Raw genomic sequence first — 26,335 nt, forward strand, 5'->3', positions numbered from 1 at the left:
CAGATCGTACATCTCCTCGGTGGCCCCATTCAGACAACACGCTAAACCATGCTGCTTAACCACAAAATGCATTCCGTTAATCATTTTGTGGTTAAGCAGCATGGTTTACCGTGCTGTCTGAACGGGGCCATTGACTTGCATGGGGAAATGAACAACCAGACGTTACTCTCTTTTTTTGGTGGGAGGAAACGTTTTTACAGAATCTGACGCTTTTTTTCAGACATGGTAGCTCTTTTTTTAGTGGGAAAAGCTGCCTAAATTTCAGACCAACAGGTGCAGTTTGAGATTTAGATTTAGTTTGAGCCACTTCGGGGAAGCCCTGCTGTGCTTCGGACAGAAGCATGGATCTTTCTGAAGCAGCACACTTGGTTTCTGGATTCGGGCTTTATCCGAAGCAAATGCAGATTCTCTTTTCATATATATATATATATATATATATATATATATATATATATATGGTGGAGAGAACCAAGCTGCATTGTACTTACTGCAGAGTTTAGTAATATTCATCTTTGTTGTTGCCTTGCAACAGTGGAGGAGTTAATAAAAAAAGTGAAATTTCTGAAAAGATGTGGCTTTTGCAGAGATGTAGGCCACCCCATACGCTAGGCAGGCAGCAGCGAGGAGTAATTCCAACTTTCCGTATATAGCTGCATTGTTCTGATTAAGATCTGTCCCTTCCTTCAAGACCTCTTCATTTCAGGATCAAGGCTTTCCTTGTCAAGGAATTGCCAGCATGCATTTACACTCTGCAGGAGGTTAGAGGCAAGATGCTATTGATTAGTTAATCAGCAGGGTTTTGTTTTTGTGTTTCTGTGTGTGTGTGTGTGTGTGTGTGTGTGTGTGTGTTGGGGGGGGGTTGTTGGAAGCATATCCTCCTCCTCCTCCCTCCCAATCCCCTTTCCTTTTGTGTCATGTCTTTTAGATTGTAAGCCTGTGGGCAGAGACTGTCAAGAAATACTTTTGTAAGCCGCCGTGAGTAGGGTGACCATATGAAAAGGAGGACAGGGCTCCTGTATCTTTAACAGTTGCATAGAAAAGGGAATTTCAGCAGGTATCATTTGTATATATGGGGAACCTGGTGAAATTCCCTCTTCATTACAACACTTAGAGCTGCAGGTGCCCTGCCCTCTTTTAAATCTGGTCACTCTAGTATAGCTCCTGCAGCTTTAACTGTGGTGATGAAGAGGGAATTTCACCAGGTTCTCCATATATACAAATGACACCTGCTGTACTTCCCTTTTCTATGCAACTGTTAAAGATACAGGAGCCCTGTCCTCCTTTTCATATGGTCAGCCTAGCCGTGAGAGCCTTTTTTGGCTGAATGGCGGCATAAAAATCCGTAAATAAATAAATAAAAAATAAAATATCAGTAAGATTGAGTAAGCCCTGTTGAATTATTCTACTGGATAACTAACTTTTTGCCAGTGAATCTTTACAAAGATTAAAAGAAAACAAAAAGCCACCAAAAAGAAGTTAGAACAGAAGTTTTTGATTGCAAAAATAATACTGACTGCTCTGCTTTTGGCAACTCCTCCAAGCTTCTAGGATTGGGAAGGGTGGCTAGGAGAAAGATTTATTTATTTATTTGTTTATTACATTTCTATACTGCCCAATAGCCGGAGCTCTCTGGGCGGTTCACAAAAATTAAAAACATTCAAAGTATAAAACAACAATATAAAACCATAATATAAAATGCAATATAAAAGCTCAACCAGATAAAAACAGCAGCAATGCAAAAATACGAATTTAAAGCACCAAGTTAAAATGTATTTATAGACTGTTAAAATGCTGGGAGAATAAAAAGGTCTTCACCTGGCGTCTAAAAGCATACAATGTAGGTGCCAAGTGAACCTTCTTAGGGAGCTCATTCCACAGCCGGGGTGCCACAGCAGAGAAGGCCCTCCTCCTGGTAGCCACCTGCCTCCTTCTGGTAGCCACCCAATGCACCTTTTAAGGATGGGGGAAATCCTTAAAAGTAAAGATATAACATTGTAAACATAAGCCAAGATTATTCAGACCGTGGTATTTCTGATCTCTGTGTAAGGATGCGGGGGAAATGTGGTGTTGGAGGAGAGTTTTGGACTGTGAAAAAGACAAATCAGTGGATTCCAGAACAAATTAAGCCAGAATTCTCAACAGAAACGAAAATGATGAAACTGAGACCGTCAGGTATAGTAGGTCTTGTAACTAGTGGTTAGATTTATTAGGAAATGCTTTGAGAATGTCAGATGTTCCCTGCAAGCTAATCTCTGTAAGCAGTTCCCAGAGAACCAGCAGCTTCAAGGCCGAAGCAAAGGAGTGAACCAGCTACTCCCATGGGAACTGCTTACAGAGATCAGCTTGCAGGGAACATCTGACATTCTCAAAGCATGTCCTAATAAATCTAACCACTAGGTACAAGACCTATACCTGACATGATCCTACTTTGGACGCATAAGGAGAAGAAATGACTCTTTAGAAAAGATAATTATGTTGTGGGGGGGAGGGGGAACAGAAGGTAGAAGGGAAAAAGGAAGACCAAACTAGAGGTGGATTGACTCCGTAAAGGCAGATACAGACATGAAGTTACAAGATCTGAATAGGGTGGTTTACAACAGATGCGAATGGAGATTGCTAAGTCATAGGGAGCATGTCTGCACCATGCCTTGACCCCGCGATCGTCCCTGTGCGTCCACACGATTCACAAGGGATCCCGGGAGCAGGGAGAGACGCCCGATTTTCCCTGCGGTCTCGGGATCGTCCTGACACCGTGGGAAGTGTGGGCAGCCGTCCCGGCTTCTCCTCACCTCCTTGCGAGGAAACGCGAAGAGGCGGGAACGGGGCATGGAGCTCTTCAGGTGCTTCTTGCCCATTGGGGGGGGGAGGATCATTTTTTAAAAAAACTGACCTTTTCGTCGGAGCGCACATGTGCTCATCTTCAGTAAAAAAAAAAATGGTGGGCGCGACATCCCAGGATGTCGCATGCGCTCTCTCTCCAAAGGGGAGGATCAGAATATTGAGAGATCCTCCCCCCTCCCTCCCGGAATGCCAGAAGGTCTAGACATGCCCAGGGGCACCATAAGTCGAAGCCGACTTGAAGGCACATAACTAACTAACCAAGTTTCTAGGCATGTGTGTAATAAAGCTATTCTATGTGGATTGTTGAGGTTTTAGGGTCAGCTTTAGGGGTCGCTGTAGCACAAGAATATGGTTCCATAAAGTATCATACGTAGAGGTAATTCACTATGTTGATCACCTAAATCATCCGGAGATTTTTCTTTTGTGTGATGTCTCTTAGACGGGAAGCCTGCGGTCAAGGGCTGTCTGTTTTGCTATTGATCTCAAATTAACTGGCCTGGGAACATTTTCAGCTGAAGCGTGGTACAAGTGCACCAAAGAAACAAGTCAATAATGGTCCTTCTCAGCCATTTTTTCTTCTTTAAATGTATCTGCAATGCAGAAATGACTGATTCATTTGATGCCTCGTGGACCCAGCCTTGTCAATAAGCTGTAGAGCATGACAAGAGCTTGTTTTTTATTTATTATTATTATTATTATTATTATTATTATTATTATTCTGCAATGGAGAAATCTCTGGTGGATCTCAGTTTTGCAAAGGAAGTGACATGTCGTATGCTGATGCCTTGCCGTTGCCAAAGTTGAAAGAGAAACATGATGACTTTCGGAAATCTTATAGTTGCGCTTAATAGTAATTCAATAAAACTACAATCTCTTCTGCTGCTGTTAATGAGGTGTTTAGAAGGACGGAATAGATCTTGTTAAACTGAGTGTGTGCTAAGAAGAGACAGATTCATGGAAGCAACTTTCTCTCTCTTACACACACACACACACACACACACACATGACTTGGAAACCAGAGTTTTCTATTAAAGATGGTTTACACCGTTGTAGGCATGAAACTATCTTATGTGCAATGCTCTCGCCGCTGGACAAATAGGTTTTGTTTCCTATAACAATTGTGTTTTTTCAAGCACGGCTTCCTTCCACCCCATTCCTGCATCTGTTCACAAGTGTTTTACAAGTCCGTGTCAAAATTTGTATGCGTTTACGTATGCATAGAAATCCGTACGCCTTCTTGTATACAATACTCTCTAGAGGGGTACCTTTTTTTCCTAAGCAGTTTACCAAATATGTGATTTCTGATGTGCAGGTTTCGTGATTGTGAACATCTTTATATGCAATGTGCCCCTAATGCACCAGGTTTTGTATGTCTTTTTGGATCAGAGTACAAAATCTGGAAAAGTGCAAAAACCAAAGTATACTGGTTTGCATATTCGTTTGAGAAGTATGAATTAGGATGTTTCATAGGGAAATGTGAATCAAACAAATGAGTTCTCCATTCCCACCAGCAGCGCAGTTTATGCTGCAAGCATCCGGTTTCTCCATCAGCAATATGGCTTGTGATACTACTGACCTATTTTACAGGGTCAATGTAAGGCAGAGTCCCCTAATGTGGTGCCCTCCAGATGTTTCAAATAGGGCTGTACTCCACTCCGTTTCGGGTCATAGAAGTGGGAGCGGAGCGGCCCGATTCACCTCTGCCAAAGGCGGACCGAATCGGGTCGGGGGAGCTGCGGATTGAGGCGAAGCGGTTCGCCTCGATCCGGAGCTCTGAATGCAGGTAAATTGGGGGGGAGGGCTCGCTTGGCTGCGGTGCCACAGTCCGTGCAGTGACGGCAACGGAGCCAGGTAAGGGGGAGGGGGCTTATTTGGCCCCCATTTTGTCTCCCCTTCCTCACTTACCTGCCTCTGCTGCCTGCCGCAGAGGCAATTAAGTAGGGAAGGGGGGCAAAATCTTGATCTGCTGCTCTGGATCTCGCACGGTGGAGTGGAGCGGGGCAGGGGTGAATTGACCCGAAGCGATTCAAGCTTGATCCGGAAGTGTTGGATCAGGCCACGAAGCAGTTTGGGGGGTCCATGCACAGCCCTAGTTTCAAACCACAACACCCATCATCCCTGACCACTGCCCTTGCTGGTTGGTGCTGATGGGGATTGTAGTACGAAAGGACTGGAGGCTGCCAGGTTTGAGAAGGCTGATGTAAGAATCCAGAAAATGATGTGTGCAGTACAATTTTGGACAAAAGGCCCCATGTAAATGCAAAAGGGATTCTTATTGGGGAAGATGGCAAAGGAATAATTAAACCTTCCTTAGTCCGTGTCAAATGTGCATGATCTCCTCTTGTCTTCCTTTTTTGCAGACAAACAAGAGAGCAGGAAACTCCTCCAGACTTTTTTTATTTCTCGGACTACGAGAGGCATAATGCTGAAATTGCAGCGTTTCATCTGGACAGGTAAGGAACATGAAACCAGAATTTCAAATAAATAAATAAATGGACAACAATCTCCTGATGATAGTCTTATAATATCAAAAATGATAGCTATATCTTGCACGGTTATTTTATGATTTAACCTGGGGGGGGGGAACAAAGTTTGCAATCTGATACAGATTCGTGTTTCGCTGATTCACACATCCCTAACTCAGCAGCTCCATAACGCAGGATCTAGGCAACCAAAACCTTAGTATTGAGTAACCCCCTTTCCCCATAACCATGAGCTCTAGAAACTTAATTTTAAGTAAACTCTATAAACTATTATTATTATTATTATTATTATTATTATTATTATTATTATTATCATCCCACCTTTTGCCCAATACTGGGCCTCAAGGCGGCCTTAGAAAATTTAAAACATATACATTGTAAACCTAGGAAAAGAAATGTACAAAAATTTTAAAAAATTAAAAATACAATATTAAAACATTAAATGTTTAAAACACGCGACAATTTTACAAGACCTTAACGTAGATGGAGGACCAGATTATTCTCCAAAGGCCTGTCGGAACAAACAAGATTTTGCCTGCTTCTGAAAGCACAGCAAGGAGGGAGCCAGATTTATATATCACTTAGCATATTTGGAAAAATATCTCTAAGCAGGGTTTGAACCACTCCCAAGTAAAACATGTGAAAACGTGCAATCCTGCGCAAGTTTAGACAAAAGTGTCCTACAACTCCCAGCATTCCACAGCCACCAATGCTGGATGTGGAATGCTGGAAGTTGTAGTAGTTTTTTTCTGTCTAAACACACATAGGATTATTCTCTAAGAGTAAGGCCTTAGCTAGACCAGGCTATATCCCGGGGCGAACCCCAGGATCGTCCCTGTGAATCCACATGCTGCAGAGGGGATCCCAGGATCAGGGAGGGATCATCCCTCCCTTGCCCTGAGATAGAGCCATCCCCTTTGGGCCCGCTTTTTCCGCAGTCCCGGGCTGAGCCCCAGACTGCGGAAAGTGTGGCCCATATCCTCAGGAACCCTGCGCCCATCGGGGTTCGGGTGGGGAGAGCGGGGAAACCAAATTAAATTTTTAAAAAACACTTAGAATCATAGAATAGCAGAGTTGGAAGGGGCCAAGTCCAACCCCCTGCTCAGTGCAGGAATCCACCCTAAAGCATCCCTGACAGATGGTTGTCCAGCTGCCTATTGAATGTCTCTAGTGTGGGAGAGCCCACAACCTCACCAGGCAACTGATTCCATTGTCATACTGCTCTAACAGTCAGGAAGTTACCTTCAGTGCACGAGCGTTTGGCAGTGTGCGCTGCAGTCACTTAAAAAAAAAAAATTAAAATGGCGGGCACAACGCCTCTCTTCCTGAGATCATCGCACTTTACGTGTAAACGGGGGAGAGATCTCGTGTCAATCACAACGCGAGATCTCCCTTCCTCTTTCCCTGAACAAAAGGTAGGCCTAGCTAAGGCCTGAGTTTTCTGAGGTCCTCAGGAGTTAGGCAATTCCCTAACAACAAATATTTCTCTGCTTTGTGCTATGTGTCCTTTTTAATTTGTATTGTTTATAGGCCTCTAACATAAGTTCTCTGGGGTGAGTGCAAGATATAAAAAGTCCCGTGTCTTGGCTTTCTATTCCAGAATCCTGGATTTTCGTCGTGTACCACCAGTTGCAGGTAGATTGGTTAACATGACCAGAGAAATAAGAGACGTTACTCGAGACAAGAAACTCTGGAGGACTTTCTTCATCTCGCCAGGTAAGGACAACTGTTCCGAAATAAACTGACGATTTCAAGATTTCGGTTCACGAAAATAGATTCCAGGTGACTTTAAAATTGAAACCGCGACTCCTAAAAGAAAAGGTATTATAGAGCTGGAAGAAGTGCAGAAAAGGTCAACTAAAATGATCAAGGGGCTGGAGCTTCTCTCCTAGGAGGGAAGGTTACATCAACTGGGATTGGTTAGCTTGGGAAAAAGGAGCCTAAGGGGAGACATGATAGAGGTGTACAAAATTATGCATGATGTGGAGAAAGTGGATAGGGAGACACTTTCCTCCCTCTCTCAAACTACTAGAACCCAGTGGGGTCATCCCATAGAGCTGATTGGTGGGGGATTCAGGAAAAATAAAATGAAGGGCTTCTTCACACAGTGCAGAGCTAAATTATCAGGGGTCTGGAAACAAAGCCCTATGAAGAGAGACTGAAACAACTGGGCATGTTTAGCCTGGAGAAGAGAAGATTTGAGGGGAGACCTGATAGCACTCTACAAATACTTGAAAGGTTTTCGCACAGAGGAGGGCCAGGATCTCTTCTCGATCCTCCCAGAGTGCAGGACACGGAATAACGGGCTGAAGTGACAGGAAGTCAGATTCCAGCTGGACATCACGAAAAACTTCCTGAATGTTAGAGTAGTGCGACAATGGAATCAGTTACCTAGGGAGGTTGTGGGCTCTCCCACACTAGAGGCATTCAAAAGGCAGCTGGACAAGCATCTGTCAGGGGTGCTTTAGGGTGGATTCCTGCATTGAGCAGGGGGTTGGACTCGATGGCCTTGTAGGCCCCTTCCAACTCTGCGATTCTATGATTCTATAATTCTATGGAACTCACTGCCACAAGATGGTCACCAACTTGGATGGCTTTAAAAGAGGATTGGACAAATTCCTGGAGGAGAAGGCTATCAATGGCTACTAGCCCTGATGGTTGTGTGCTATCTGAAGTAACCGAGGCAGTAAGCCTGTGTGCACCGGTTGCTGGGGAACATGGGTAGGAGGGTGCTGTTGCACAATGTCCTGCTTTGTAGGTCCCTGGCTGACAGCTAGCTGGCCACTGTGTGAACGGAGTGCTGGATTGCAGAGTCTGATCCAGCAGGGTGCTTCTTATGTTCTTAACATCACTGTGGCAGATATCCCACCCACTCACCCCCAAAAATAAAATAATAGGGTTTTCTCCTGGCATCTCAAAAGCACCAAGGTTGACAGCAGGTAAGTGCTTACAGACCTTATTGCATAAGTCAGGCTGCTGCTTTCCCACCAAGTCCTGTATCTTTTAGAAAGCCCTGCACAACTTATTTTAACTTATCCTGCCCCTGTTCCATTTGGGGCTGGGGGAGGGGAGAATGCCATTCCTCCCCCCTACACACACACACACACACACACACACACACCGCTCTAGAATGTTGCTAAATCAGGGGCATTGTGGAGATTGCAAAATAGTGGCCCAAAGTGGCTTTGATCTTTGCAGCGGCAGCAGGCAGGGGCAGCACAGGAGATACCAAAAAAGTACCCCTCTTAACCGCAACAGAGATGTTGGCACCAAATGTGCATCTTGGGATGTGTTTGGAGGTGAAAACTGTGTCGCAGAAGAGGGAGAAGCTAGAAGTCCAAAGGATCGTTGCGTTCCAAACTGCGTATTTGTCTGAAAGCGTGAATTCGGTCAGTTCGTGTAAAGATGTGAACCAAACAAAACTGTCCAGGTTCCCTCCTGTGTACATCACAGGTGTAGAACCTCAGGCCCTTGGGCCAAATTTGGGCAGCCGAGATCCCACTCCAACCCTTCAGAGGTCCCCAGATGGTCCCGCCCCCTTCCCTTGGCCCCTCCCCTTTCCCTCTGTCACTGATCATGGGGCGGTTCCCCAGCATTTGTGTGGCTCTTCCCCCCATTCTAAAATATTGAAATGCCTCTCCGACAGCTCATTTACTAACATTAAGAGCAGCAAGCTAAAATAGGCTGCTAATTGAGGGTCCGCCCCTTTTCCCCACCCCTTCTGCCTTAGGCCCCGCCCACCACTGGAATACAAGCCTTGAGATCTTCTCCAAACATGGAATTTTGTCTTCAGGCTGAACGAGGTTCAAGACCCTGGTGTATATGGTAGTAGATGGGGCATTCCACCCAGAGTTGGTTAATCTTCCTTACCTCTCAAGCAAGATGGACTTCCTGACCTTCTCTGGGTAGATGATCTTTGTGGACTATACGGTTAGATCCTTTTGCCGCAGGATTTAGCCCTCCATGCTCATTAATGCCAGGCCCGTTACCATTTCCCAATGCCACCCTTAATTGCTGCTTTTTGAAGCCAGTTTTCCATCCTCTGCTTATGCTGAGGAGACGTAATGACCTTGGACTTCCTCAGAGCAGACCTCTGAAGACTTTCGGTAATAACAGCTGATTGACTAAGGGGAAACAAAAACCCTCAGGAAGGTAGATCATGTCCATGTAAACATTTCAAGCAAATCCCAATTTGCAGCTCTTCAGAATTGTTAATTGGATTCCTCTTGCTGACAAAAGGAGATACACAGAGAGGCAGAACGGCTCCATGCATTTTAGAATTATTATATAAGGATCTGAAAAAAGACAGTTATCTTAACTGGCAGCCAGAACAGTAAATTCTTTGTATTCTGGTCTTTTAAGTTCCCACATTGCTTCGGCAATTCTGATTTTAGAAATTATTCAGGTTGTACCTTAGATCTTCAGCATAAACAGAGGCCATAGCTAGACAGGGCGATATCCCGGGGCAATCCCCGGGATCGGCCCTGTGCATCCACATGACGCTCAGGGGATCCCGGGAGCAGGGAGGGATGATCCCTCCCTTGCCCCGGAATCTCGCCCTACCTTTTGAACCAGTTTTTTCCACGGTCTTGGGCTGATCCTGAGACCGCAGAATGTGTGTGCGGGCATCATGGCTTATTTCGGCTCCTCGTGGTTACTCGCATGGAGCTGGGATCCGTGGCCATCGGAGGCAGGGTGGGGGAGAGGGGGAAATTGTTAAAAATACGAAAACTTACCTTTTGCACATGAGTGCTCATGCACTCGTCTCCTTTAAGGAAAAACAAAATGGCGGCGTGGCGTCCTCTTCCTCCGAGGTCGTCGCACGCTGTGTGTAAACAAAGGGGGAGATCTCGTGATAAAAATATTGCGAGATCCTCACCCCTCCGTCACACTAGAACCAGTAAGTCTTGCTGAGGCCTAAAATTGTTATCCCTTCCTTCCTTCCTTCCTTCTTTCCTTCTTTACTGGCATTCCATTCACACAGTGTTCAACAAGATACCTGTTGGAAATCCACAAGTAGGTCAGGAGTGCAAGAACACACTCCTACCCATATTCCCCAACATCGGGTGTACATGGGCATACTGCCTCTGACACTGGAATACCATATAGCCAACATGGCGGTCGCCATTGATAGCCTCCTCCTGCAGGAATTTGTCTAACTCCTTTTAAAACCATCCAAATTGGTGGCCGTCACTATACCTCGCATTAAGAAATCCCACATTTTAACTACATGCCGTGTGGAGAAGTCCTTCCTTCTCTCTGTTCCGAATTTCCCCTCCAGTCTGCTTCAGGAACCTCGGGTTCTAGTATTATGCGAGGTCTAGTGATGAGACAGGAATTGGGGGAATCTCAAAAAAACCTCAAATAAACCTCAACCCATTAAGGAGTTCCTTTCTCAAGACTTCCTCCCAGACTGTTTGGACAGAACGGTTTAGTTCAAGAAATACGTTCTGTAGAATGGATTAGTCCTTTGTTCAGACAAAAGTGCCAGAAAGCAGACAGAAAGAGGGTCAGTCGATACGCACTGCTCCATTCAGAAAGAAAATATGACGAGAGCACTTTAGACGAAACGGGGGAAATGGAAATGGGTCAGTAATTATTTCAAGGCCTTTCTACATCGTTTTGCAGCCGGGCGGACCACTGCAACTCCAGGCCTCTAACGAATGAGTGGTAATTTACTAGCAAAAAGAGACATATTAACGATGCAGGCCATAGTTTTCAGGAGTAATTGAAGCGGCAGTTGACCAAAATCAATGCTACGTAGTTAGTAAGTGCTGGGACCTTTGTTTGCGTTAACCAATCACAGAGGATTATGGATTTACACTCCTTTGGTCCCCCCCTCCCTCGGGTAAACAAACAATAGCAACTTTGCTCCAGTTTCCCGGGAGAGATAGATTAAGATCCGTTCAGGTCTCCTTTGAATGTGTTCGAGATGATTATCGCTCTCCGGGTTTGGAGGTGGCCGAAGAATAGCTGACTATGCAAACAGTATCACTAACCCGAACGCCGCGAAAATACACACAGTACAATGCAGCAGGCCCAGACGTACTTCTGAATATCTTACTCGAGAGGGAACCACAGTCTACACCCGCCGACTGACAAGTGTACCCATAGCTTCCGGCTGGCAGGACGCTGGCCTGCTCAACTTGCAACCTCGTCTGGGTTGGGCGAACGTGGCCTTTCAGCACCTACCCCTGGCTGAATGTTCACTCCACCCCTACTAATGTTATGTTCATACGTTCTTGCGTCCCATTTACACTTTTCACATTTCAGAGCTAAGGTGAAAATCCTCCCTTCGTGACATTAAATGGGCCACTGCCAATCATGTCAGGGTTTTTTTGTTGTTGTTAATTTAATCATGAGTGCAGAGAGACATTTTAGCAGGACTGCAGCATGTGAGGAGCAGAGGTTTTACTCCTCACAATCTAGCCATGATCTCGGGGTAGCCACCCCCTCCCACTGGAACAAGCGTTTGTTCTAGGGCTTTGCGCGCACGTACACAATCACACCGACACACCTCGGAGGCCATTTTGGAGGCTCTGAAATGGCCCCAGTTTGACTCAGGGCGATTCGGGGGTTGCCCGCTTCGCTTCGGCACCGAAGCTGAAGCGAGATTCGCACACACACTCCGAAGCGGGTTGGCCTGGGTGCTGGCCGCGCGGCCGACACCCAAGAAAACCAGGCGCAAGGCCTGCCGAGAGTCCATTGGAGCAAGGGGTGGGAAAGCGGGCTTTCCGGAGCCTTCAGAAAGTGAGCATTTCTCCCCCCTCCATGCGGATGGTGCCATTAACGTGGAAGGGGGAGAGGGGTGGGCGATTGCTGAGGGTTTGTGAGCCCCACGAGCATTTGGCGGAAGCTCATGTGCCCTGGTTCATTGGGGCGGCCTGCACGAGTGGGAGGCCGAGTGCTCTCAGGGTGGACGCAGCATGGATCCATAAAACCCTACTCTGATATATCTCTTCCGAACCACTCATTATCCAATACGAGCCTTCCGAAATCTTTACCCAAAGAAATTCCCCGGAGCTTTTTTTTAACGACCCCCAAAAGGCTTCACTGTAGAAGACAAAACAGGGATGGTGGGTCAAGATATAAACCATGTGTAGGGAAATCAATGTATTGTCTAATCCAGCCTGATGAGGCATCATTATGGCTGTGTTCAGAAAACACCTTAAACCATGGCTTTAAACACCGTGAATAAGGCTTTTTGCTTTTTTCAACATGGTTTAAAGTGTCTTCTGAATACAGCCTATGCAAGATGCTGCAGTCGGCTGGTATGTGATATTTATTTATTTATTTATTTATTTATTACATTTTTATACCTCCCAATAGCTGAAGCTCTCTGGGCGGTTCACAAAAATTAAAACCATGAAGAGCATAAAAACAACCAACAATTTAAAAACACGAATACAAAATACAATATAAAAAGCACAACCAGGATTAAAACCACACAGCAGAAATGGATATAGGTTAAAATATGGAATCAAAACAGCAAAGTTTAAATTTAAGTTAAATTAGGTGTTAAAATACTGAAAAAATAAAAAGGTCTTCAGCTGGCGACGCAAAGAGTACTGTGTAGGCGCCAGGCGGACCTCTCTGGGGAGCTTGTTCCACAGCCGGGGTGCCACAGCAGAGAAAGCCCTCCTCCTAGCAGCCATCTGCCTCAATTCCTTCGGCAGGGGCTCACGGAGAAGGACCCCTGTGGATGATCTTAAGGTCCGGGCAGGCACATATGGGAGGAGGCGTTCCTTCAAATAACCTGGCCCCAAACTGTTTAGGGCTTTGAATGTTAGTACCAGCACTTTGAATTCAGTGGCTGCCAATGAAGTTGTAGAAGAACTAGTTAGTTAGTTAGCTAGTTAGCTAGCTAGTTAGGGCCGTAGAGGCTGGTGGTTCCGATGGCAGTGGGGCAGTAGATCCGCTCCGGATTTCAGTCAGAACCCTAAAAGAGCTATCCTAACTGGGTTAGGGTCACTTCTTGCATGGCTGAGTCCACGCGCCATCCAAGATGAATCACTGCAGGGAGAACTTTCCCACCATCTGGCACCAGCTCACACTTTGCAGTGGAACCAGGGCACAGTTTGCTCTGTGACTCATCAAACGCTGAGTAAGCTGACACTAATAATAGTTTAAAAGATGTGAAGAAACCAAGTGATCTACTTGTATGAGTGGAGGCTGGCAGCCTCATGAATTCATTCTGAGTTTTGGTAAGAATCAGCTGGATCGCTAAAGGACCTCTCCAAGGTGCTGAACCCTATGATTGTAACCGCTCCCAACACTCCACCGCAGGAAGCTGCCTTATAATGAGTCAGACCATTGGTACATCTAGCTCAGTTTTGTCAACCCTGATTGGCAGAGGCTTTCCGGGGTTTCAAGCAAGGGGTTTACCCCAGCCATACCTGGAGAAGTTGGGGATTGAACCCAGGGCCTTCTGCACGCCAAACAGGTGCTCCACCACTGAGCCATGGCCCCAGAAACTAGATGGAGAGCCAGGATCATCACGCGGGCTTTGATTTCTCCCCCTCCCTATTTTGTTGTTGTTGTTTATTCGTTCAGTCGCTTCCGACTCTTCGTGACTTCATGGACCAGCCCACGCCAGAGCTTTCTGTCCGCCGTCGCCACCCCTAGCTCCCCCAAGGTCAAGTCTGTCACCTCCAGAATATCATCCATCCATCTTGCCCTTGGTCGGCCCCTCTTCCTTTTACCTTCCACTTTCCCTAGCGTCAGCATCTTCTCCAGGGTGTCCTGTCTTCTCATTATGTGGCATTTAATCTTGACATCTCACCAATAACCACATCCAATTTGCCCTGGCTGATAGATCTTACATTCCAGGTTCCTATGGTGTGTTGATCTTTAGAACATCGGATTTGTTGTTCACCGCCAGCACCGTCGGCCGCTAGCCGTCCTTTCGGCTTTGAGCTAGCTGCGTCATCACATCTGGGGCTAGTTGAACTTATCCTCTGTTCCTCCCCAGTAGCATTTGGACCATCTTCCGACCTGGGGGTCCCGTCTTCCGATGGTATACCGACATATCTCTGGTTGTACTGATCCATTTAGTTTTCACGGCAAGAATACTGGGGTGGGTTGCCATTACCTTCCCCAGGGATCGTATTTAGTCTGACCTCTCTACCATGACCTTCCCGTCTTGGGTGTCCCTTCACGGTTTAGCTCATGGCATCCTTGAGGTGCTCAACCTCCAGCACCACGACAAGGTAACGATCTCCAACAACCTTAAATGCATCCAGACCAGGTGCAACTAGCAACAACAGGAGCATTGCACTGTTTTGCTCCTTGAAAATCTGGTGTTGCTCAGCTTAACCTTTGCACAGGAATGGGATTATTGCTTTCAAAACAGCATGGGGCTCCCATTACCAGGTATATCTGCTAGCTGCAGGGGCAGGGGGGTGGCTTTAGAAGAAGCACTGCATGCAACAGGATGATAAGACACAGCTGCAGGGCGGTGTTTTTCTGTAGGTGTGTTTTGTGCGCATGTGTGTGTAAAATGGAAGAAGTCAATGTATGAATACTGGGTTTGTATTTGAGATATACAACTGAATCTATAAAACCAGAGCTCTCTCTTATGAAAGAGTTATTTAGGGAGATGGATGGATGGATGGATTGAAATATAGTTTACATTTTTACACCACACTTCAAGAAGGGTGCAGACAAGCTAGAGGGGGAATCAGAGGAGGCAAAGGAGAGACTGAAAGAACTGGGCATGTTTAGCCTGGAGAAGAGAAGTCGGAGGGGAGACAGGATAGCATTCTTCAAATACTTGAAAGGTTGTCACACAGAGGAGGGCCAGGATCTCTTCTCGAACCTCCCAGAGTGCAGGACACAGAATCATGGGCACAAGTTCCAGGAAACCAGATTCCGGCTGGACATCAGGAAAAACTTCCTGACTGTTAGAGCAGTATGGGAGCTGCTTGGGAGAGAGGGCAACAGCAAACACCCACAGGACTCCTCCAATGCAGTATGACAATGGAGCCAATGATCTAGGGAGGTTGTGGGCTCTCCCACCCTAGAGGCATTCAAGAGAGAGCTGGACGACCATCTGTCAGGGTTGCTTTAAGGTGGATTCCTGCATTGAGCAGGGGGGTGGACTTGATGGCTTAATAGGCCCCTTCCAACTCTACTATTCTATGATTTTTACCCATCCTTCCACCAAGAAACTCTGATTGGCAAACTAGGGTTCCCCTTCCTTTTTGCCCTTGCAACAAACGAGGTAGGTAGGTTACTAGCCCAACACTAACCAATACACAACCCTAGCTCTCATGTACCCACTCACTTATGTGTGTGTGAGAGAGGGGGGGGGGCTCATCTACACCAAGCAGGATATTGCACTATGAAAGCAGTATATAAGAGGCAGGAGCCACACTACTGCTTTATAGCGGTATTGAAGTGCACTGACAACTGTTGGGGCCCATTGACACAGACCATATACCGCTTTCATAGTGCTATATCCTGCTTGGTGCAGATCTGGCCAGAGAACCTACACATCCGTGAGTGTATGTCTGTATATCTCTGTGAGATACACACACACACACACACACACACACACACACACAAACCAGGCATAGGCAACCTTTTGGGGCCATGGGCACATGTGTATGTGTGCATTTTGCTTTTGTTTGTTTTTAAAGTGGGAAGGGCAGGGTCCCTTGGTGAGCATCAAGATGTGTCTAGAGCTGCACTGGTACCCGTGAGCCCCACCTGGCCAAGCCCTGCATTTGTGAACCGCCCAGAGAGCTTCGGCTATAGAAATGTAATAAATAAATAAATAAATAAATAAATTCTCCTCTTTCTGCAGCCAACAACATCTGTTTCTACGGCGAATGCTCCTACTACTGTTCGACTGAGCATGCTCTGTGTGGGAAACCGGACCAAATCGAAGGCTCGCTCGCGGCTTTCCTGCCGGACCTGTCTTTAGCCAAGAGGAAAACCTGGAGGAATCCGTGGAGACGTTCCTACCACAAACGCAAGAAAGCAGAGTGAGTGGCGGAGCCGTTCAGAAGGCTTTCTAGCACCACGGCGGTGATTTCGCTGGGCCATGTACAAGCAGCAGGCGGTTAATTTTCCATTGTTTTGCAGCCAGACTGTAATTCAAACCCTGCTGAGAACAATTGGGCATATTTCCATTGAATTCGGTGGCATGCGAAGGAGGACCAGGCATTTTGACCTATTTGGCTGGCCCGCGGTATTCATGCAGCTCTGAGCGATGTGTTTTGATGGCGTGCAACCTCCATATGAGAGGTTTATTCATCATTATTCCATGTATATTAAATTTAAATATTAAGCCAAATTGGGGTACAATACAATACTAATAAAATGTGTTATACAATCAAGGACCAAAAAAAAAGTTAAACAAGGGAGATCCTTATGGAGAACAACATTTTGTTTTCACAGGTTACTTCACCACATATCCAAGGTCAAAGCTACCACTGACTTCCATAATGGAACTATAAGATCAATGTATGTTTGCATCTAAAATTCCAGAATTGTTTTTTTTTCTCCCCCAGATGGGAAGTTGATCCAGATTATTGCGAAGAGGTGAAACAAACGCCACCCTATGACAGAGGGACCCGAATCCTGGATATAATGGATATGACCATTTTCGACTTTCTCATGGGTATGTTTCCTGCCTCTTGAAAGAAAATGGCACTCCGTGAATATGAACACCACTTCAGTCTGCAGGGTGGGGGACTCGCCTGAAGAAAAGATCCTCCATGCCAAAGCAATCCCTGCATGTAGTAAACTAGCTGGGCGTTATCAGAACTTTGAGAATTGGTGCCTGGGTTTTCTTCTTTTCCTCTTCCCTCCTCACCCAGTTTTCTTCCTGTGTGGTGTCTTTTAGATTGCAAGCATACAGGCAGGGGCATTTGGAGGAAGAAATGGCTTCCCCAGGAGGGCAACACAGGAAGCCAGTTTTGTAACCAGACAATGCCTCTTGGAGATGCTATTTTCCCCGCAGCAGCAAAACGTCTTTACTTATTTTGTGTGTTTTGGAATTGCTGCTCTGCTCCTGAAGGCTCGATAAGAAAATGTCAAAATTGCCAAAGCTGCCACCAAAGCTCCCCAAAACGGGTTCGGCACGTTGGATGGCTCCTTTAGAGTTCAGGCTGGTCCTTGTAAGAATGAGTTCACAACCCCACCGAAATCAGAGCCACCAGCCTCCACTGGTGCGTGCTACCTCATGGTCATGTCCTTTGGCTCAGGCACCACAATAGAGACCAAGCAGAAAGCCTGGGGAGGCCAGACTTTGTCCCTAGATCTTCCATGGATGATTTTAACTAGGTGACCTGCCACCATCGCCCAGCGAAGAGTTGTAATGGTAGGGATGGGCGAACTCACCTGTGCTCTTGGCCCCTGATCGCTCAGCTGTGCTAGCCTCACCCACACCAAAATCCCACATGTCCCCTTTCCTGCATCAGTGGAAGCCACTACTGGCGCAACGTGGGAAGTGCGCATTTTTGAGAGCCTCTATTAATTGCGATTTCCCCCGCTCCTGTGCTAATGGCGGCCTTCAAGTCCCCTTTGACAGAAGGGTAAAGGCATGAATGCTCCAATAGAATGGCTGGTTGGCCACTGTGCGAACAGAGTGCTGGACTAGATGGACCCTTGGTCTGATCCAGCAGGGCACTCTTTATATTCTTAATGTACGGTGACTCCCAAAAAGGCACACTTCTCCCTAATGCATCAGTGGTGTCCATTGCAGGAAAGGGAAAGTGCACACTTTCAACATGTGGTCGGGCAGCTGCTGAGCGCTTGCCAGGGCCAAGCAACCGCTCAGGGGTGGGGCATATGTGCTCACAAAAGGAGCGCCCAACTGGGTCGAGGGGGACAGACGTGGGAGAGGGACCGCCGAGCTCCTGGACCCAGTTGGGCACCCATGATCACCCTACTTGTGAGACTTTTTTCTGTCTCATCATGCATAGGATTGCATCCTTAGTAAGTCACTGAGATCGGCAGAGGGCCTGCTCCTGGTGGTTCCACGTGGGCCTGTGGCCCGATTGGAATCCACCAGAAAAAGAGCCTTGAGTGTGGTGGCCCCTTATCTGTGGAACTCCCTGCCCCTGGAGGTCAGGCAGGGGCCAACACTAGGCTGCTTCCGGCGCCTCCTGAAAACTTTGTTTCAAGAAGCCTTCCTCAACTGATTGGCCACTGTGTTTTTCTGACTCCTTTGTTTTTCAGTTGAACAATTTTAATTTACTTTTTTAATCTTCTTTCTTTTACTGTTTATACCTATGTTCACTGCTCTGGAATCTGTGTTAGATAATTGAGTGATATATAAATATTGTAGATGATGATGATGATGATGATGATGATGATGATGATGTGGTCCCTCCTCTTTCTTTTCTGTGTAGGCAACATGGACAGGCATCACTATGAAACCTTTGAGAAGTTTGGAAACGAAACGTTTATTATCCACTTAGACAATGGAAGAGGGTAATTGTCCTAAAGGATTCAGATGACTTGTAATGCTTTGGCCTTGGTTGAATGAGATTTCATGCATGTATTTTGATTTTACTCAGAAGACGCGGGTTGCTCCGATTTCAGTAGAGCTGTGAATCCATTCCAGGCATCAATCAGAACCAGCTGGAACTCCCCCTGAAAGACTGTATTCGCAGCTTGGGGGTGCTTCTGGATCCGTCGCTCCAAACAACAGCCCAGATAGATGCGACGGCCAGGAGTGCCTACTATCAGCTTCGGCTGATACGCCAGCTGCGCCCCTTCCTAGAGTGGGAAGACCTAAAGACGGTAGTGCACACGCTGGTAACTTCGAGGCTCAACTTCTGCAGTGCACTCTACATAGGGCTACCTTTGTGTCTAGTCCGGAAACTTCAACTAGTTCAAAATATGGCAGCCAGGCTGGTCACCGGTACACCTAGAGGTGACCACATTACACCAGTTTTAAAAACTCTTCGCTGGCTGCCAATTAGTTTCCAGGCGAAGTATAAAGTATTGGTTATCACCTTTAAAGCCCTACATGGTTTGGGTCCAGGTTACCTGTGGGATCGCCTTCTCCCGTACAATCCGCCCCGCACACTCAGGTCCTCTGGGAAGAATCTACTCCAGCCTTCTCCCGTACAATCTGGCCCGCACACTCAGACCCTCTGGGGAGAACTTCCTTCAGCCAGCCAAAACTAGGCTGACAGGTATTACCCAGAGGACCTTTTCTTCTGCTGCTCCCAGACTGTAGAATGGCCTGCCGGAGGAAACTCATCAACTTAACAGTCTACTGGCATTCAAGAAAGCTATAAAGACTGATCTCTTCCGGCAGGCCTACCCAGTTGAATTTTAAGATGTCTTTTTTAATGGTGTGCTGCTTTTAATGATGCACTGGTTTTAAACGTTTGAATTAGTTGTATGTATTTTATGTTGTTTTTATTTGTGTTGTACCCCACCTTGATCCAGAGGGAGAGGCGGGTAACAAATAAATAAATAAATATTATTATTATTATTATTATTATTATTATTATTATTATTAAAGGAGCAGTCCAACACCCAAAACCTATTTCGAGGACTGGTTTCAGCATCTTGGATAGTTCCTTTAGAGTTCGGACAGGTTCTGACTGAAACCCAGAATGGATTCACAGCCCCACCGAAATATGAGGCTTCAGCCTCCGCTGAGTTTACTTTTAAGGCCCATTCAGGTTGAACATGGGCTTCGGACCGAATGCAATCCATGGTCAACGTCCATGCATTCTCAGTCCGCAATGTGATTCACAGACACCCACCCACAAAAGTGCATTTGATAGCATGCATACATTTTGGGGGGGAAAGTGCATGAAAAAATGTGTGCTTTTTAAAAACGCACACAAATGTGCTTTATCAATGGGAAAAGAATGGCTACATTTCAAAGATATGTGCAATCAACGGGTACCTTTGGAAAAATCCACGTGAAAATTTGCGTGGATTTTCGTGCGGAAAGAAAGAAAGACCAAAGCTTGCAATCTAATATGGACTTGAATCGGAACAAGTTTTGAGATGGAATTCAGAGGATTTCAGTGAGCTCAGGTTTTACTGATCTCACATTGCTAATTAAGGCCTTAGCTAGACCAAAGGTTTATCCTGGGATCATCTCAGGTCTCCTCTTAGCCTCCTCTTTTCCAAGCTAAACAATCCCAGCTGTTGAAACCTTCTCTCATAGGGGGAGATGTTTCAGACCCTTGATGATTTTAGCTGCCCTTTTCAACACTTGCCCTTCAAAATTTACCACTACACCACGGGTGTCCACGGGTGGTTCTTGAAAGTTGGGCAGTTGGTAATGGCAAAATTCCACACAGATTAACTCACACCATTTTAGTCAGTGGGAATAAAACCATTTGCAAAGCTGAAACCGATATGTCAAGGTACATTTCTGATTGTTATTTTTCTTTTCTCTTTGGCATCAACACGATAGGTTTGGAAAATACTCCCATGATGAACTTTCAATCTTGGTGCCTTTAAACCAGTGCTGCAGGTATGCCTCTGCCGTCTATAGTGATGTGGTATGGTGGGGGGCGATTTGAAAGCATGAGAAACAGGAGTGGGTGGGAATTTCATGCAGCTCTCATTTTTATTCCGGCAAACCCCTTTTGCGCATTGAAATCTGCGCATTCCCAAACACTGAGCTCACATCTGGCAATTGTAAAATGCGTAGAGGAAAAAAAAGTATATGTCAAGAAAAAGTGCACACAAATTCTGTGTGTTAGGGGAAAGTGTGCACAGATTCGCTTTCGTCTATGGGGGTGTGCACGTGCTCCTGGTAGTTCCACATGGACCTATGATCCGATTGGAGTCTGCCAGGAGAAGAGCCTTCAGTGTGGTGGCCCCCTTCCCATGGAATTCCCTGCCTTTGAAGGTCAGGCAGGCGCCAACGTTGTATTCCTTCCAGCACCACTTGAAAACGTTGTTGTCTCGTGACGCTTTCCCTGAATGACTGGCCATGGTTTTATTTGCACTTCGTTGCTTTTAAAAATGTAATTTTAATGTGTTTTGATTCTGTTTTGATTATGTTATTCTATTTGTTCACCGCTCCGAAATCCATGGATGAGGGAGCAGAATATAAATATTGTAAAGAAGTAAATAAAACAAAATAAATAGGGAGAGGGACCACTGAACACAAAATCCAGATGGAACTATTTGAATGGAGGATCATTCAACCATGTAATCATAGAAGAGTAGAGTTGGAAGGGGCCTATAAGGCCATCAAGTCCAACCCCTGCTCAGTGCAGGAATCCACCTTAAAGCCTACCTAACAGGTAGCTGTGAGCCCCCCCTCCCAGGAGCAGAAATGGTTCAGCCCAATTCCGTGAGAACTTAGGCCTTTTAACAGTACCTGAAATTTGAACCGTGATTCACTTCCAAATTTATTATTCCCCCCCTCCTTCTTTCCTAGAATACGGAAGTCCACCTATCTGCGCTTACAGCTACTAGCTAAGGAGGAATACAAACTCAGTCACCTGATGGAAGAATCTTTGCTCCGGGACAAAATTGCCCCCATCTTGTACTCCTCGCACCTCGAAGCGATGGACCGGAGGCTCCGGATAGTCCTCAAGGCCGTCAGTGACTGTATAGAAAAAGATGGCTACAGCCACGTGGTCGAAAATGACTTTGCCTCCGACATGAACACTGTTACCACCAAGAGGTAGTGGGATCGCTGGACCCCCTTTTTATTCACTCTGTCCAAGAAGAACGAGAGGAAACGAAAACAAAACAAGAACAGTCTCGCGAGGGACTGTGGATGCCACTTGGTGAATTCAGTGAATTCAGACATTGCGATTATAATTGTTCTCAAAGTAGCTAAGGCGTAGACTCTGCAAAGAATTGAGGTGGAGGACGGGCAACTCGGGTACCTCTCGGGGTCACAGAACCCGCTGAACCCATTGAGGGGGCTCCCGGGAAATCCCCATGTTTTCCGTGGACGTGGCCTCACAGTTGCTCCTCTCACCGCCCTGCTTCCCTTGAGCCCTAAATTATTTCACCCCATGGCCCACGGTGGCACGGGATAACACATTGTGGGCGGAGCTTCTGGCAAGCCCCGCCTCATGTGGCGTTCGCGTCGTTCCTGCAGTGTGAGTTTGTAGAGAAGCCCTTTCCTTCCTGACGCACCTGCGCACGTCGCTCACACACACACACACACATGTGGCACATGGGTGGAGCTTGCCAATAACACTGGGAAGGACTTGCAGGAGATGAAGGTGGAAAACTGGGTGGCACCCACATTGTCTTTCGGTTAAGAAACTAGGGTGGGGGAGCATCCAATGGGCTTACTTTCACACTTCTAACAAGTAGTTCCCCAAACAGGATTTGGAAACTTTTGGGATCACTCATGAATGGCACTTTCCTCCTCATCCATCCCGCACACTTCCTTGTGTTCATGCAGAAAGCCGGTTTTTATTGAATGTCTCGTATTTATATCGGTTATGTTTTTAAGGAGTGCAATCCTACCCACCAATGGGTTTTTTTTATCCCTGAGAAACAAACAGAGAGGTTATGTTCACAGGGAAACCCACACAATAGTGGTCTACATCGTCACGGTGTTTCTAGGACGGTTCCAATCCAGGTTTGGGGGAGGGGATTGAACATTTCAGTGCTGCCCACCCCTACCCCAGTTCAAAACGACACCGCAGACTAACCCGTCGAGGGGAGGGCTATCCTCTAACCGTGCTCCCTGATAGGGCCGTTTTTCACAGGCGAGGCGTTCGTATCATGAAAAGGAAGCTTCCCCCACCTGCATCCTGGAACGGCACAACCGTGGAGAGGGCTGCACCAGCTGCTTTTCTTCAATCTGCATGGCAGCCTTTTGGTTTTTCGTGTGTATTAACCTTCAAGGTATCTCGAATGTCAGCCTTGGTTCCTGACAGGAAGAACTTTCAGTTGGTTGGTCCCTGTGTGAACAGAGCGCTGGAGCAGATGGACCCTTGGTCTGATCCAACAGGGCTCTTCTGATATCCTTAAGTTCAAATATGCTGGCATTGTTAGCCACGCCCCGTTGACCTTCGGCTTCACCCAGCACTGGAATGCGGCCCCCGAGAGGTGCTCTGAAATTGAATCCGGCCCTCGGGGTGAAAAAGGTTCAACACCCCTGCTTCACTGTACCTTATTTAAATTCCTTCCCCCACCCACCCACCCCGGCCAAGCCCCGTGCTCACCTACTCAGCGTTTCAAGAAGGAACAGTTCTCAAATTGTTTTCAAAACCCACCCGACACCCCACAAACAACACCCCATCTAGGCACACACCCAAAGTTGCAGCAACGTAGTCAGAAGAGGATTTTGATAATTCGTGCGTCGACAGGAATACTTGAATGTGATTTTACAAAGTGATGTTTAAAAAAAAAAAGGAAAAAGAAAATGACGAATTGTACTATTTATCCATAAGGAAGTAGCAGCTCTTATCTTTCTAGACTCTCGTAGTGGGGCTGCTGCTGTTCTCCTGACTTTGCTTTTGATAGTTTTCGGTGTAAATATATGCATATACAGGTTTAAAAACATTGAGGATAAAAAAAAAAAATCAAACACAACAAAAACAGAACAAAAAGCTGTTTTCGGCAGCGATAGACTTACTTTTGCAGCATTTTTCTTTTCTTTGTGGATTTGTTTGCAATGTGGTCCCAGTGCAATAAAGATATGGCAAATGTGTAGCCAGAAAGTCGATGTGGTTTTTATTCGATCCATTTCAGAGGCTGCATTAAGTAAAAGCCCAGGGTGGGGGGGGGGAGGTGGTCTGGAACCAAATCTCGCCTCCCTGGGTTCACCAGATAGAGATGCCCATTCCTCCTGGCCCCGCCCCATTTTGCTAACCACACCCCTTTCCCTGACCACGCCCCTTTCACCCTGGCCAAAAACGGGAGCTCTCCGACTTCATTCTTCCAGCCTTCTACCTTGCCACCTGGACCAAGCTCTGTGATCGGTGCTCCGTGTTAGTGACCCTTGGATTCCTTCTTGACTCTGCTTTTGGACTGTGTAACTTGGACCACTCGTCTGTGCTTCCACCTTTGCCTGCTATCTTGACCACTCCCACCTCAGCCCAAACCCTATCAGACTGAAACCTGTATGCCTGAACTGGCCTTCATTGCCTTGCTTCTTATTTAGCCCTGACCCACAATCTGCTGCAGTCTATGCAGGACACAGGCGTGCCATGTGGCGAGCTGTCAGAACTGTAGTTGTAGCAACTTCGTTGCAGGGAAGGAGATTGGCCATTGAGCGCTCCAGGACAGGAAGGGCTTAGAATGAGCTTCCTGTCTGGGCCAGGGTCTTCACTGAGCAATGAAGCCTTTGCTGGCTCTTTCAGTCCTTTGACTGCGACTCCTAGCCCCTGACTTCCTGGCTCCACACCCGGTTCCTGGCTCCGTTCCTGGCTCTTTGGGGGCAAATGCTTGTGGATGAGCCCTGACACTGTGGGTGCAAATCAAGCCCTTAGACAAAGCTAGTGCAAAGCCCCAGAGCTAGAAGCGCATCCAGGTTTGAATTTCACCTTAGATGGTCCCTGGCAACAGCCCGTCACACTGCGGGCGTTGCGTGCCTCTATGCCTGAACACCTTGTGTGACAGCCAGATTAGCACATGAAGATTCAGCAGCTCTGAAGGGGGTGTCACTGTTTATTAGATCAGTAATCCATGAGCTCAGGAAAATGACGGAGTGAAATGTCCCTTTGGGAGCTCTGCACACATCCCTCCAAAGGAGCGGAACGCACTTGAGTGCCGTTCCGCACAACAAGACCTTGAGATCAGTGGTAGGAATTCACCAAAGCTCAGATGGATGTAAGGAACGTTCATTAGGGTTGCAGGGGTAATAAGATGTGCAATCACAGCTCACGGCTTGTTTGTGTTCCTACAGTGTGTGCTGCCAGGAGGTTGGTAAGGATTGGGAGCTCTGCACACATCCCTCCAAAAGAGCGGAACGCACTTGAGTGCCGTTCCGCACAACAAGACCTTGAGATCAGTGGTAGGAATTCACCAAAGCTCAGATGGATGTAAGGAACGTTCATTAGGGTTGCAGGGGTAATAAGATGTGCAATCACAGCTCACGGCTTGTTTGTGTTCCTACAGTGTGCGCTGCCAGGAGGTTGGTAAGGATTCAGAAGATGCAATGAACACACTCTTGGGGGCCATAGCTCAGCGTGGTAGAACACATGCTTTGCATGCAGAAGGTTCCAGGTTCAATCCCTGGCTTGTCCAGGTAGGGTCAGGAAAGAATCCTGTCTGGAACCCTGGAGAGCCATGGCTGCCTGTCAGTGTCAACAACACTGGGCTAGATGGGTCAAGGGTCTGACTCAGGCCATAGCTAGACCTAAGGTTTATCCCTGGATCGTCCAGGGGTCAAACCTGTTCATCTAGGTGACACACAGGGGATCCAGTGCTCAGGCAGGGGCGAACCCTGGATGATCCCAGGATAAACCTTAGGTCTAGCTGTGGCCTCAGTATAAGGCAGCTTCCTATGTTCCTATGGAACGTTCCTCTTTAAATTTGGTGTATTCAAAGGAAGAGGATACATCACACGCAACATAAGAGGAAAGAAAATGGATACATGAACTAATGTCCCTCTAGTTGCTGTGAGGAACCCCTGAATCAATACAGACATAGCTTTTAAACCAGCATGCCACGGTGCACTTCATAATCCCAGCCATGGTGAGGTTCACCTTGGAGGGAGTCGTTTGGGTTGATATTCATAGAATCGTAGAGTTGGAAGGGGCCTATAAGCTCATCTAGTCCAACCACCCCCCCTCAGTGCAGGAATCCACCCTAAAGCCTACCTGACAGGTGGCTGTCCAGCTGCCTTTTCAATGCCTTGTAGTTTTAATTTTTGTATATTGCTTTTACATGTTTTAGTCTTATGTAAACTGCCCAGAGAGATTTGGCTATGGTATACAAATGGAAATCATAGAATTATAGAATTGTAAAGTTGGAAGGGGCCTCTAAGGCCATCGAGTCCAACCCCCTGCTTAATGCAGGAATCCACCTTAAAGCATCCCTGACAGGTGGTTGTCCAGCTGCCTCTTGAAGGCCTCTAGTACGGGAATAATAATAAT

The 26,335-nt window shown here is 46.7% G+C and overlaps 1 protein-coding gene across 1 annotated transcript in view; it reads left to right on the plus strand.

The window, feature by feature from the left end:
* The window catches only part of FAM20C (FAM20C golgi associated secretory pathway kinase), an 84,431-nt gene extending 60,489 nt beyond the window's left edge, over positions 1-23,942 (plus strand). The window contains exons 6-12 of the mRNA XM_063143661.1: positions 5,202-5,294; positions 6,925-7,040; positions 16,132-16,312; positions 16,841-16,950; positions 18,686-18,767; positions 20,725-20,784; positions 21,703-23,942. Of these exons, the coding sequence (XP_062999731.1) occupies positions 5,202-5,294; positions 6,925-7,040; positions 16,132-16,312; positions 16,841-16,950; positions 18,686-18,767; positions 20,725-20,784; positions 21,703-21,955 (895 nt within the window). The 3' untranslated portion in view covers positions 21,956-23,942. The remainder of the gene's footprint in view (positions 1-5,201; positions 5,295-6,924; positions 7,041-16,131; positions 16,313-16,840; positions 16,951-18,685; positions 18,768-20,724; positions 20,785-21,702) is intronic.
* The last annotated feature ends 2,393 nt before the right edge of the window (positions 23,943-26,335 follow it).

The sequence above is a fragment of the Elgaria multicarinata genome, chromosome 17 (genome assembly GCF_023053635.1).
Source record: "Elgaria multicarinata webbii isolate HBS135686 ecotype San Diego chromosome 17, rElgMul1.1.pri, whole genome shotgun sequence".
NCBI lineage: Eukaryota > Metazoa > Chordata > Lepidosauria > Squamata > Anguidae > Elgaria > Elgaria multicarinata.